General features: G+C 36.3%; 1 protein-coding gene across 1 annotated transcript; it reads left to right on the top strand.

The window, feature by feature from the left end:
- The first annotated feature begins 9,728 nt into the window (after positions 1-9,728).
- Positions 9,729-10,256, top strand: LOC149244369 (uncharacterized). Its single transcript, XM_089371521.1, has one exon. The coding sequence runs from the start codon at positions 9,729-9,731 to the stop codon at positions 10,254-10,256; it is 528 nt and encodes a 175-aa protein (XP_089227647.1).
- Positions 10,257-14,344: the final 4,088 nt, after the last annotated feature.

Below are 14,344 nucleotides of genomic sequence, written 5' to 3'. Positions count from 1 at the left end.
GCAAGGGGTCAACTTTAGAATCAACATGAGGTTGATGTTGTTCAAGTGGAGGAGAACTCGGTTGAAAAGTAGTTTGGACACTCGGAATCACTAAGGTCAAAAATAACCAAACTGGCAAACCAATGGTCAATCTAGGAAGGGACAACATTTCCATATAGGGAGCACCAACATTTCCAAAAGAAGGAAAATGACTAGGATTCCCTTCTAGTGGGTTTCCTTAGTTGGTAGACTCGAGAAATGTTGCCATCAGTATCAACCTAAGATCTACTAAGGAGTATTCCCACAAAAGGATTTTTTTCACTGTCAATTGACTAATTTTAGAACTTTAACAAAAATAAATAAAAAATGGGTAATCTAGGCAAAAGGGTTTCCCAAGTATCCGTGAACTGCAATATACACCTTAGCCAAAGCCAAGGACTTAATGTATAATGGCCAATCTCCCTGAATGTTGTGTTCAATGTGTCACATTTACATGGCAGCTAACTCGGTTACATGTGGCTAAAGGATAACAACCTAATGGGGTCTCCCAATATATTCTCAACGGCATGTGGAGCACAAGTCCGTGTTAGCATTGTCTAATGTAGAACCCTTTGATGATAGCATCCCTATATACTTATCAGTCTGAAGTGCCTCCGATATACGCGAAAGTACTGGAGAACCTTCTATATACTTCCATACTAGGACAGGATTTCAAACCTAGGATACACTGCAGGAAGTTAATGACAACAACTATGTTTAAATATGCCAGAAAACGTCTCTATCATAGACCTATAGATATTTGCATTAAGTTCCAAATGCTCCTTACGTTAATTGAGGTAAGTTTTAACCTAATGCTCATCACCAAAGGTGGCATCGCCAAAAGTATAGGTGTTATAGTTACATTCAAAGTCCGTCACCAATAATGATTTATAATTATGGATAGCGACTGTCACCATTTCATATGAGCAATTTTGATGGACCATAGCCTTCATCACCAAAAACTGAACATCACCAAAGGTGGCGTTGCCAAAAGTATAGGTGTTGTAGTGACATTTAAAGTCCGTCACCAATAATGATTTATAATGACAGATAGAAACCGTCACCATTTCATATGAGCAATTGTGATGGACCATAGCCTCTGTAACTAAAAACTGAACATCACCAAAGGTGGTGTCGCCAAAAGTATAGGTGTTATGGTGACATTCAAGGTCCATCACTAATATTGATTATAATGATGGATAGTGACCACCACCATTTCATATGAACAACAAAGATTTATTGTGATGGATCTTTCATGGCCATCACTATTGGTGCATATATATGGTGACGTTCAATGACCATCACCAAAAGCCACATTTCCAGAATTATAGGTGTTGTGGTGACATTCAAGGTCCGTCAAAAATAATGACTCTAATGATAGACATGGTATGTCACCATTTCATATCAACAACAACTATTTATGGTTATGGACTTGTGAGAGTTGTCACTATTGATGCATATATATGGTGGCGTTCGTTGACCGTCACCATTTCATATTTTGGTGAGGGTTGAAAAATGTCACCAAAGCTCATTGGTGATGGTCAAAAAATCCTCTCTCACCAAAAACTGATCATTGTCATTCCATATGGATTTCAGAGCACGATGGAATTGAACCACCAACCTCCTTCTTGTAAAGCATGTGCTCTTCCATTGAGCTAGCACCCTTTGAAGAATTATACTTTTAAAAATTAGATCTTGAAACTTCATAAATTTTAAATTCTACAACTTTCAATAAATCAAAGTCTCAACAATATCTTACTAAACAAGCAAAGCAGCATCGAAGCTGTAGGTCCCTACCTAATGGTTATTGAAGTTATGAAAAGTGGGTGGAAGGAAAATAGTTATGTATAAGAGAATCAATATGTTCAGTTGAATACTCAATTATAAGTGAAACTCTAAAGACATTTATAACCTATAAATGACCTATAACTAGCAAATGCACCAAATATTGCGAAGGAAATGTCATAAGTGGATAACATATGGAAGAAGAGGAGGCAATGACTTGGAACCCTTGTACACCTTGGCATGCCTTAGCACTTGGCGCATCTTAGCTTGTTTGACATGTCTTCATACTATATGGCACATGTTAGCATTCCCTAGCATTCCCTAACACACCTTGGTAGTCATGACCTCACAACTAGGATTACAATTTTTCATGACTTGGGAACCTTTTATTCACTAGAACACCTTGGCACTCCCTAGTTTTCATGCCCTCTATTATCCTCCACGATGTCCCATGCTGATGAGGAGATTGATAGAGGTAACCATAGACCAAGATTTTAGTTTGGTATTTAACCCTACTAAACCAGAGAGGGCTCTCTCTATGAAATCACAGGTAAGAGATGACTGGAATGTAAAGGATTTTAAGCTAGATAGCTAGGCTTAGGTGGGTTTTTGGAAAATTTTAAGCTAGACAGCTAAGAGATGACTAGAATGTAAAGGATTTTAAGCTAGATAGCTAGGATTAGGTCCATTGGTGCATTGTCCGGGAGAGACTTTGTCAAGGAGGCAGGGACTTGGAACTTTGTCTAGGATAAAGCACCTAACATGCATGACAGAAGCTCTCTAGAATAGAGTACCTCCTACATAGAAGAGTGTCCCCTGCTCAAAATATAGAACCATTCTCTACTATGCACATTTCTTAAAGATCAATGTGTGCATAAAATAGTACTAAGAAAAACACCTAAATTAAGAAAAGTGAGCATCTAATTCAAACTATAAAAGTATACTAAATATGGCTCTATATAAGTTTGGGAAACACTAGACAAGCATGCTTGCATACAAAAACCATAAGATGCCTAAAATCAAATAGTAAGTTTTGAACTTTGTTTTGAAGTTTGCCAAACTTTGAACCTCATGTTCAAGTTCAGCGAACCTTGTTACTTAGGATTAACTTTATAAGAAGAGTCATTCTAATCAATTGTTCAAACCTGTAGTAGTCTTGCTAGGACAGAGGTGTGCTGATAATTTTGTGCCCTACTTGTGCTTCGGTGTGTACTAGTCTCCTAATTCCCCCACTCATTGTGCATAGAAAACCTTTGTTGGATAGTGTAGAACCCAGCTTTGAAAACCCAGGGAGAAAACATATGAAATAGACAATGAAATGCCTATATTGGTCTTTTATAAACTTCTTATGCAAGTTGACCAGTTAGGCTTGGGTGGGTTTGATTGAATTTTTGAAGCACTTTCTAGTTCAAAAATCAATTTACCTGAGTTGACCTGTTTTGGTTGGTTCCAAATGAAACTGTCTCAGTTAAGGGGTATGGTCATGTTGACTCAGTGATTTCGAGTTAACTTGGATGATTCTTGATACTGTGTTTGTAGTGACTTTTCTCATTATGTGTTACTTTCTTTCTTTCTTAATGAATTCATGTTTCATGCTCATTAAGACCTTTTTCTTCTTCTAAACACTACACTACACCGAAAAATCCTAAGATCCATCACAAAAGTAATTCTACCTTGCTCCTTTATATCTTTTATGTTGTAACCCTTTGATCCTCTGACCTAGCTACCTAGTTTTTCTCTCTTATCGAGCAACAAAACCCTCCATTTTCCAAAACCCACCTCAGCCTCGCTATCTAGCCTAAAATCATTTACATTCCAGTCATCTCTTTTCTGTGATTTTATAGAGATATCCCTCTCTGTTTTGGTAGGGCTAGCCACCAAACTAAAGCTTGGTCTGTGGTTACCTCTATGGAACTCCTCTTTAGCCTGAGACATTGTGGAGGATAGCAAAGGGCATGACAATTAGGGAGTGCCAAGGTGTTCTAGTGAATGTAAGGTTCCCATGTCATGGAAAAATGTAATGCTAGTTGTGAGGTCATGAATGCCAAGATGTGTTAGGGAATGTTAGGGCATGCTAACATGTGCTAGATAGTACAAAGACATGTCAAACAAGCTAATATGTGCCAAGTGCTAAGGCATGCCAAGATGTACAAGGGTGTGACAATGCATGCCAGGGACTATCAAGGCAACAAAAGGGAGGAACAAGTTCAAATATAAGGAAATGGGCACATAATAGGGTTAATAAGTCATAAATTTACCTTTTCCATGAGGGGCATGATAGGCACACCAACATTAGGTTCCAATAGGTGCCAAGTGCCAAGTGTCAATGCATTATAAGTGCCAAATATTCCTCTGTTTCTTTTCATCTAGTTTCCAATAATTGATCACAAATAAATTTAATATTAAACCATGCCAAAGCATACCAAGTCATCTCAATGCATGCCAAAAATGTTAAGACTTTCCAGGGACCAACACATGCCAAGTGCCAATGTGTGTCAAGGAGTATGATGCATGCTATGAAGTGGCAGAGCATATCGAAGAGTGCTAAGGTGTGCTAGAGAGTGCCAATGCATGTTGAGGAGTGTTAGGGAGTACGAGGACAACACAAGAGAGCACTAGGTCAAAATGCATGGAAGTGAATGAATATGAGGGTGTGTCGGGGAGTGTCAATTAGTGCTAGTTGTCATGCTAAGGAGGGAGTGATAAGGTATGCTAAGCATGGGTAAGGCATGGCAGGGAATATCAAGGAATGTCAAGAAGTTCTAGAGTGTACTAGGTAGTTCTGAGGTGTGCTAACATGTGCCAAATAGTGCCAAGTCAAGATAAGTGCTAAGACACACTAGGATGTGCAAGGTGCCAGAGTATGCCAATATGCGTCAAGGAGTTTCAAGGCAACAAAAGGAATAACCAAGCTAAAATGCAAGTAAATGAACACATAAGAGGGTTAATAAGTCGATACTTTATCTTTTTCAAAAGGGGCATGCTAGGCACACTAATAATATGTTCCAATACATGCCAAGTGCCAATGTGTGCCAAGTGCTAATGTTTTTCAATGCAATATTATGCCAAGGTGTTCCAGGGCATGCTAGGGACTACAGGGCATGCCAACACATGATAGGGGAGTGCTATGATATGCTAGGGCATGCCAACATGTGCTTGGGCATCCTACTCATGGAAAGATGTTCTAGGTACAAACATGTTACAAGACATGTGAGGTGCAAAGGAATTTTAGTGTACTGTTCCAAAGCATGTTAAGGTGTGCCATGAGTGTTGAGGAGTGCTAGGTCTCTCTCATTAATAGAATTTTCAAAGCTTGATTATGTATTAAATAATATCGTTCCTACACATACTAGTGTAACTTTATTTAAAGGAAATTTTCTATATAATAAACCTAATAGAGATGAATCATGTGTTGACTCATAGAAAAACTATATTGTTATGACTTCAGGGAAATGATACACACTAATTACTTCTTAACAAATTGAATGACTATTATAACCACTATGACCTTGGACACATAATGAAAAAGACTCCACAACAATGGTCTTAAATCGTTATCTTTTGACAAAAAATATAGTAACGGGTACATAGCGTCATCAAAAAATCATTTGAATGATCAATGATGACAAACATTTTTTTACCAACACCAAATTAACCAAAAAGAGCATTGGTGGTGGTCAATAAAAGATCATCACTAGAAGTGTCACCAAAGAGAGAATTAGTGATGGGCCTTTAACGACCCTCACCAAAAGTGTCACCAAAGAGAGAATTAGTGACGGGCCTTTAACGAACCTCACCAAAAGTGTCATTGAAAATGGCTTTGGTGACAAACCTTAAAGGACCATCACTGTATACACTTACAACAATGATTTTTTAAATACCTTCTTCATATGTGACATTGGTGACGCACCTTAAAGGTCTGTCATAGGCATGAAGCATCATCAAAAACTCATTGGAATGATCAATGATGACAAACATTTATTGATCGTCACCAAAAGTAACCAAAAAAATCATTGGTGATGGTCAATAAAAGATCATCACTAGAAGTGTCACCAAAGAGAGAATTAGTGATGCCCTTTAACGACCCTCACCAAAAGTGTCACCAAAGAGAGAATTAGTGATGGGCCTTTAATGACCCTCACCAAAAGTGTCATTGAAAATGGCTTTGTGACAAACCTTAAAGGACCATCACTATATACACTTGCAATAACACTTTTTTAAAGACCATCACCATATGCGACATTGGCGATCATTGATGGACCTTAAAGGTTTGTCACAGGCATGACCCTCACCAATGACCCTTTTTCTTGTAGTTCCAGGGTTGTTCTTGATCTGAACTTGTCACAATGTAAATAACTTCAGTCATCAACTACCATTTCTGACTTTGCATTTCAGGGGGCAATCTGTTATAGGACATTCTGTCGCATCTGGTCAATATGCCTACAAAACAGATCAATCCACATTCGTGAACATGTTCCCATCATCCTTACATAAATCCCTAAGCATGATCTTTCCAAAGAATTGAGTTTCTAGATCTAACGACCAAAACCAATGCTTTTAAGGCCCAATGCACCCTTCCCCTTTAGAGATCTGCAATCAATAACAAGTTACTCTTGTCTGCACCAACGTTGATAAGTAGTAGCTTGCTCCTTGCTCGGGGTGTGCAGATTCTGGATATTCAGGAAAATTAAAAGGAATCGAGAAGCTTCACCTTCTAGAATCTTCTAGGGATTTTTTTAACAATTTACCTTGGATAAGAAGTTTGAATCCTATATGATCCTACCTTCAAGACTTCACCTCTTATCCCTTGCGCTCATCCTCCCATCTTAAGTGGATCACAAACATAGATTTGTAAATGGATAAGAATTCCTAAACTACCATTCCTCTCCTATAAATTTACAACCATTTACAACATGAGGGTTGGCTTTTGGAGACTATTCATACCTTCATGCTACTGCCTTAAATCTAAGAGAGTCATCATCTTCATACATTAGGGTGACATTGAGGTGTGCGTTTTGACAAGGAGGGACAAGTCAACTTGAGGAGATCTCTACAAGATTAGCTACTATTATAAGTTTTAAACTCTCTCCTATTCATATTAATACAAAGAGTATACCGTTTTCCTATATGTTTTGTGTTATATTATGTTTACATTCATTATTTCAATGCTTTTGATGATCCATTGAATAGAGTAATTGGATAATGTTGCATTGATGTCATAGATATTTGGCTTATGTTGATTGTGTGTGCATGTTCGAATTATGGCAATCAACGCTACGATTAAAGCTTATAAGCTGAGAGGAGAGAAAATATTGTGACGAATTCCAAGTAAGCATCTTTCCATTCTTCAATTTCTGTAAGGGAAACTTTATATTCTTTACCTTATGTTGTTCACGGCTAGTCCACTAGGTCTAGGGAAGATAGTTGTGTCCAAAATTGTAAATTCCTTATAACATTACCAAAGGACTACTCTTTTGAGTAGATCTTATTATTTGTGTTCTTCTCATGTTTCGGGGATGAAACATGCTTTAAGGGGGGTTGAATGTAATAAATCTACAAATAGATTGAAACCTTTGATAATATAAATCTAAGAACAATCCAAGAATATATAAATGGTTAAGATAGTTATTAATAGAAACACCCCAAGGTTGGGTAACACCATGCAATTACTCTTTAAGGAAGGATAATACTCCAGAATCCATATTCTTGTCAATACAAAACAATACTCATCATATTTCCAATGGAGAGTCTTCTAGCCTCCTTATAGGATTCATACATACAATACCATAGGTAATACCATGAGCCCTCAATACCATACATCCAATACAATGGGCTTAATTCATTATTTCCTGCCCAATTGTGGTCCCTTCCATAATGTGGGTTAACCACTTTATTTATTAACTATGGATCGTTTATTCGTCATCCTTAACTAAACTAATTAATTGTGGTCTCTTTTTATAATGAGGATTAACTGCTTACAATCATCATTAATGCAAGTAACAACTTACAAGCTTTATTTACTAAATTAAGTAATTTTGGTCCCCTCTTACATAACATTATGCCCTAGTTGATATGCCTAACTACCCCATATTATCCACCCCTATGTATACTACATAGTCAATATGATGAGTGATAGCATATACAAGATTAATTATGTCACCAGAAGAGTTGACATATATACATATTTATAAATTGAAGATTATGTACATATAGTGACAAATATGTAGCAAAGGTATTCTCATGTACAAAATAAATAGAAAAAGAGTATGGTTATAAAATAAAAAGTTAACATGAATAATTAAAGCATGAGCATGGAGAAGAAGCATAATTAGAACAAATCCTTTGTCGTCATTCTAGCTAAAGAAGTGTTATTATTGAATTAAGAAATTGAGGAACTCAGCTTGCACAAAGTTACGTTTCATGAATAAATAGTGAGTGATTGAATAATGATGACCGAGGATAGTAAGTTTAAGAGAATAGGTAAGACCAATAAGGATTGCAGATGAAAGAATTTTGTTGTAGAGAAATGTTTTTTTTACTTAAAACAAAAAGAAATATTGCTATTTTCAAGGCTAAATAATTATTTTTCCTTTATAAAAAGAAAAATATGTTACAAATAAGTTGACATGGTAGCCTAATTGTAGGTCCTAATGAAATTATGATGAAATCCTCAACATAATGTACCTAATAAATTATCCTAATTAAATAATGACTAAATAAAAATAATAAAATAATTAATAAATTATAATTAATACCTATATTTAATCATTAATAAAAATTATGAATGTATAAACATTAAAATATACCATTTTGACACTAAAATGTTTTAAAATTAATATAGTGGTTATGTAGTAGAGTACCATTTTAATGCATATATGAAATTAATAACATTAATTTGATGTAAAATTCTCTTATGATACTATTATGATGCAAAATGAAAAATAAAAGCACATCACATAAATGATGGAACATGGCACTAACAAAATTCAATATAATGTGAATGTGAAATGACCAGCGGCCAACACCGAATATGATATCATACCTAGATTGACACACTACAACATAAATGTAACACAACAACATAAGGAGATTAGATGTAAACATAACATAAAGATAACTACCTTTATGTTATTTTGCAATATTATATATTCTAAGTTGTGACAAATTCAACGTAGAAAAACTCTTCCTATCATCTTTTTTGTTACTCAGAATAAGTGCTTATAAAATGCATATTAAAAAATACAATTAAAAAAAACTACATCAATGTAAAATTAATGCAATGACAATATCATGTATTGCGTTGTCATTTCCATCACCCCTACTTTAAAACTTTCCATAAATAATCACATAAACAACAATATGAATCACGTATTACAATAACAAAATTAAGTTAATGTTTCATTTCCGTAAAACATTCACAAAATTTGGCACAAATTTTAAAAATATTATAATTCTACCGTTTTAATGTATTACATGATTGAACCTAAATCTTCGAAAATTTAGTCAACGCCCAGTTAAAGAGGGACATCTACGCAATATACAACCCTATTTTATGGTTGAAAGCGCACTGGGATGAGACTATATTTTTTTGATTCGACAACGAGGCATGCCAGTTTTTGTTAAGATGACTGAAATTGTATATTATTCAAACATGGGTTAATATTAAATGTCTAATCAATTGTTAATGATCCCAATGTATACCTATAATAAAAAATATCAAGTCTCCATTTCAACTTGCAAGAAAGTCTACGCTCTAGGAGAGTCGAGAGTGATTTAAGGGTTTTATGCTTTCAACACCCATCACGATCTTGTCAACACAACGCTACAGAGATCAAGCGATTCTATTTATACCACAAACAAACTGCACTCTGTGTAATAATCTCATAGCTTTGTGAAAGTCTGCATAACTTCTTTCAGATCTGATTATGAAGCCCTCGGTTGCAGAGTTAGATGGCAAAGTGGATGCAATAAGCCCGCGTCAGCCACTCCGAGCGTTCTGTAAATTCATGAGAGCTCTCTCTCCCATCCGGTATCTAGGCAGAGTTCGAGATTGCTATGTGGGTAGCATGAACAAGTGCGCCGGGAAGGGCAATTACGCTGGCATCGCTTGGGCTCCCGGTGCCGCCATGGCTGTCCCCATGTCCTTTACCTCAAACTCCTCTTCCCTGAGGGACCGAGAAGACGATTACAGAGAGCTGGTGAAAGCCGCGTCTCAGAAACAGAGAGCAACAAGAAAGTTGTCGGAACATGACACCTTTCCTCGGAGTGTGAGCAGTCCTACAGATCATTCTCATCTTCAAAAACTTGGTGTCGGGAGAATCGACGAAGAAAACCCTTGTTATTTTTCTGCCTCTTTCAAGAAGACGGCTGACGAAGATCTTCCACGGAGCCAAAGCTGTAGTGGTGTTCAGAACATGAATCTCCACGGAAGTAGAAATGTCAATGCTGTGTAAAGGCAACACCATGAAATCCTCAAATAAATTCAAGTGGCTTTAAAGTTGATTATTGAATCGTTGTAAATAAATTCTCTCGAGTGTTTTTATTGTTGATTAGTGAATGGTATATTCTCTTTACGTTAATAGACGGTTTCTTCGATATTATTACTATTTTCTTAGTATTAACCCATGTACACACATAATACTAAAGTTTATTTGACAATATTATATGTGGAGATATAGAAAGCCTATTTCTTGGACCAAATTCCTATACACTAGCATAGATCTATTTTATCTTTGAATCTACCAAGTGATGAAAGAGATCAAATTTATCAAGATGCAAATATTTTTTTTTAGTACAAAGGGCAGAAAGGGATCAAGTCTATCAAGATGCAAACATCTTTTACAGTGCAAAACTCAAGGAAAGGGTTATACCTTGAGAGATTTGATTCCACCCAGCTCTCTCTCTGTAAATCCAGATTTAAGATTGATCTATACTAGTTTTAAGCAACAAACTAATAACATGTTTTAACTATCATAAATTTGTTATTTTCACTTGTTTTATAATATATCCGTAGTTGACATTGAAATATTTTATTAATGATTCACATTCTCCACATTAAAATGTTCATACACCTCTCTTCATATTTGAAAGTAGAAAACATACATCCATAAGATATAATCTCTCTCTCTCTAACTATATATATATATATATTATGTTTTTTAGCAACACACTAATAAAATGTTTTAATTATAGGAGTTTTTATATTTTCATTTTTTCTATATAATATATACATAGTTCACTATCCACTGTGGCTATAGAGACAAAGAACCTCACTCAAGCTCGAGATGAGACCCAAGATGAATATAAGGGAGGGGAGGTTTCCCTCCACTTATTAGCTTGCATCCATATTGAATTTTCACATCAATAGATGGGAGCAAGGCATTTTGGAAGACTTTGCAGTGAAACATATTTTGTTCTTGCGAGAAATGGGTAAGGTACACTCGACTAGGATTTTATATAGTGAAGGAAGTTAGTTGTCCATTATAGGAGTTATGGCTAAATCTAAGAAAATAATGTTAGGAGATGGCAGGAAGGAGATAGACTAGTAAGGAGACTGCCTTTGCATGCATTTAAGCAACAAAACATGGTGGGTAGAAAACCAAACTGGATCTCTCATATTAGCGTAATTGTCACAGGCATATGACTTGCATTTTTAGACGTCCAACCTATTCATCATCTCTTATTTCTTTATTTCGTACGTAAAGACACGTCTAGATCCTACTGTTTTCCCCGATATCAATACAATGAAATCCTATTGTTTTCCCACTTAAGAATGCACCCAATATTGAATGCATTCTGATACGCCAATTTCCATGGGAAAAGCAAAAGAATCCCTCTCCTCTCCAAGCTCATCCTCGCTTCGCTTGCCACCTCCCTTACTTCTCCGGTCACCTCCCTTAGTAGTGGGGAGTTTCAGTTGACTCCCTTCATAGTGGAGTGTTTCAGTTGAGAGTTTGGCAAGGTTAAATGTACTGCCGCATGTTATGATGCCAACAAGATTAGGATTAATTCTTCATTTATTCTGTTTTACAGGGGCAATATGGTTCATTTTTTGGTAGGAAGATATGGAGAAGAAGAAGACAAGTGAGATAATTTGTTTGTTTTTATAATAATTTTGCAGAGGAGGGCTACTGAATGCATTTTTCTATATTTTGTTGTTTGGTTTTAGTTCCAACTAAGAGATTTGGGTTTAGCTTTGTCTTTTTCCTATTCTGTTATGGCATGTGAATCCATTTGAAGTTATTTGATTGAAATCTAATAGATTCCATTACAACTTTATGTAAATCAACGTCAAATTATTCTATTGCGGAAAATGTACCCGGCGACTATTACCCATGACTGGTAGGTGAGAAGGTAAGGTGACATGTAGTCACTATCAGCCATCTTCGGCAATGATGCAAAAATGGAAGTCACGTGTAGTCTCGCTATCTGCAAGTGGAATGTGGTATAAGTACACTTGTGGGTGCACCATTGGATTGAACAGCTCTTGTTCTTTCTTCTTGAGTGGCATGGCTATCTTCTGGAGTTCGAAACCTGGACTGTATATAGATTTGCAAGTGAACTGCAACTAGAAAAGGGGGTGGAAAGAAGAGGGGAACACAGAGAGGGAAAAAAGAAAGGGAATGATCGGAAAACAAGATTCAAGAAGGGGTATTCCTGCTAAATGCAACCAATTGCAACTTGTTTCAACTGAGTAGGTAATTCGACTACTTTTCTGCACTCTGTGTATATCTCTGCAAATTTTCACTTCACCTCCTACGCATAAAAGATATATCAGAACTCTGTAAACTCCAAAGGGGTGGGAGATGATGTATTTGTAAATTTGCAAAGTTCCTGTTGAAGCCGCCGGAAGTGGCATGGGCCTGTTGGCTAATAGTTTAAGAAATTGAATGTGCAATGGGTATTGCATAGGAATGGAGGTGATAGGTGGATGGGATAGAGTGGTGGCATGGAGCAATGAGTGTGGTGGAGTTTAGGTTGTCAGATGGGTGGTTTGTTGAGAGAGGAAACCTCTTTTTGGAGGCCTCCCTGAGTGGTAAATGAAAACGGTGGTTGTGGCGGGGGCGGGCGGCAAAATTATTTGAGTATGACACGTAGGCGGAGACAAACTACTGATTTCGGACCCCCTTGGAATAACGTTTGGAGGGTGAGGGGGGGCCAAAAACCTTTATGAGCCATCGGATCAAAAGTTTAGCGCAGAGATTTGATGCAAGGTGAGGGGTGTGTAACCAAATATGTGATGGGCACATGGTTGGTGGGGATTAGAGAAAGAAATGGAATGGGGGCAAAGTATATGAAAACCTAGGAGTATTTTATTATACCCCTACCTTTAATTAATTTTTTTTCCCAAACTAGGAAGAATACATGAAATATTGAATAAGACATTAGAAGGAATTTTTCATGTCCTTTTCCTCTTTATTATTATTTCAATCTACCTGCCCTTTATTTCTAATCTAACATTTTTTATTTTTGCAGAGTGCATTTAGACTTGCAGACCCTTTTCACTTTCTCTTCTTTTTTTTTTTTTTTTTTTTTTAATTTCTAACCCACTCTATCACTTATCTCTCCTATTGGTCCAGATTGAACAATTGAACTAATTTCCTTTCTACCTAGCTACTGATTTTCCAAGCTTAAACTGTTTGGTAGATCTTTATTTTCTACCCTATCAATAGAAATTGAAATTTGTTCAATTATGCTTAGACTGTATGAATTGAACAATATTTGGGGTTTTCTTTTCTTTTCATTTTATTTTCTCCTTTTTTTTTCCACTTTTTTTTTTAAATGCCCTCTTTTTTTTTTCTTTTTTTTTTTGAAATCAATTGAATATTGAAATCTATGAACAATATGAAATCTGCAAAATGTGAGATACTCGATCACCTTGAGATCCTATAAATTATAGGACCCTAACAAACCCACAATTGGATGGTTGTCTGTATGATCAAAGCCATCATGATTTGCAATCTTTCGTTAACCTTGGAAGCACAACTCATATGGATGGAACTAGATCTAGGGTCTTCTATCTCGTTCACTTGATCGTCCAACATACGAGTCTAACCATGTGAATAAAGGAGTTGGAGTTGAACATGGAAGATGCCATCTAATTACCAACCAATGATATAAGTCATTAACAAAAACAAGAGAAGCCACCGATGATGTTAATGGTTCTCAAGGTAATGCAGTACAATATTTATGGTTTGAATGAATGAGTTGAAGTCAAACACCAAAAAAAATCTTTCGGTTGAAGGCCGATGATGAAAACCTATTGTTGAGAGAGTGGAAAATTTCCATTAATGTAAACAAGCCCCAAGGTACTGAAGGAAGAGTTTCTAAGTCGACTTCCTGGATAATGAGTTGATGATGACAGAAAGTTACCTGTCAAAGTTGGGCCTTGATATATCCCTCATCAACAACATGAAACAAGTATCAAGATTTGAGACAAAATGATGCCGATGTGGAACTGGTTCAGGAACTGTAGGCATGGAATGAATGCTTAAGAGTATCGTAGTCTGTATCAAACGAATGACTTCCCTTGAACATATCG

This window comes from Pinus tabuliformis, chromosome 8, assembly GCF_031772625.1.
Source record: "Pinus tabuliformis cultivar Carrire ecotype Pingquan chromosome 8, CPIR1, whole genome shotgun sequence".
Lineage (NCBI taxonomy): Eukaryota > Viridiplantae > Streptophyta > Pinopsida > Pinales > Pinaceae > Pinus > Pinus tabuliformis.
Note: the sequence above shows the minus strand (reverse complement) of the source record. Positions and strands in the feature narration are given on the sequence as shown.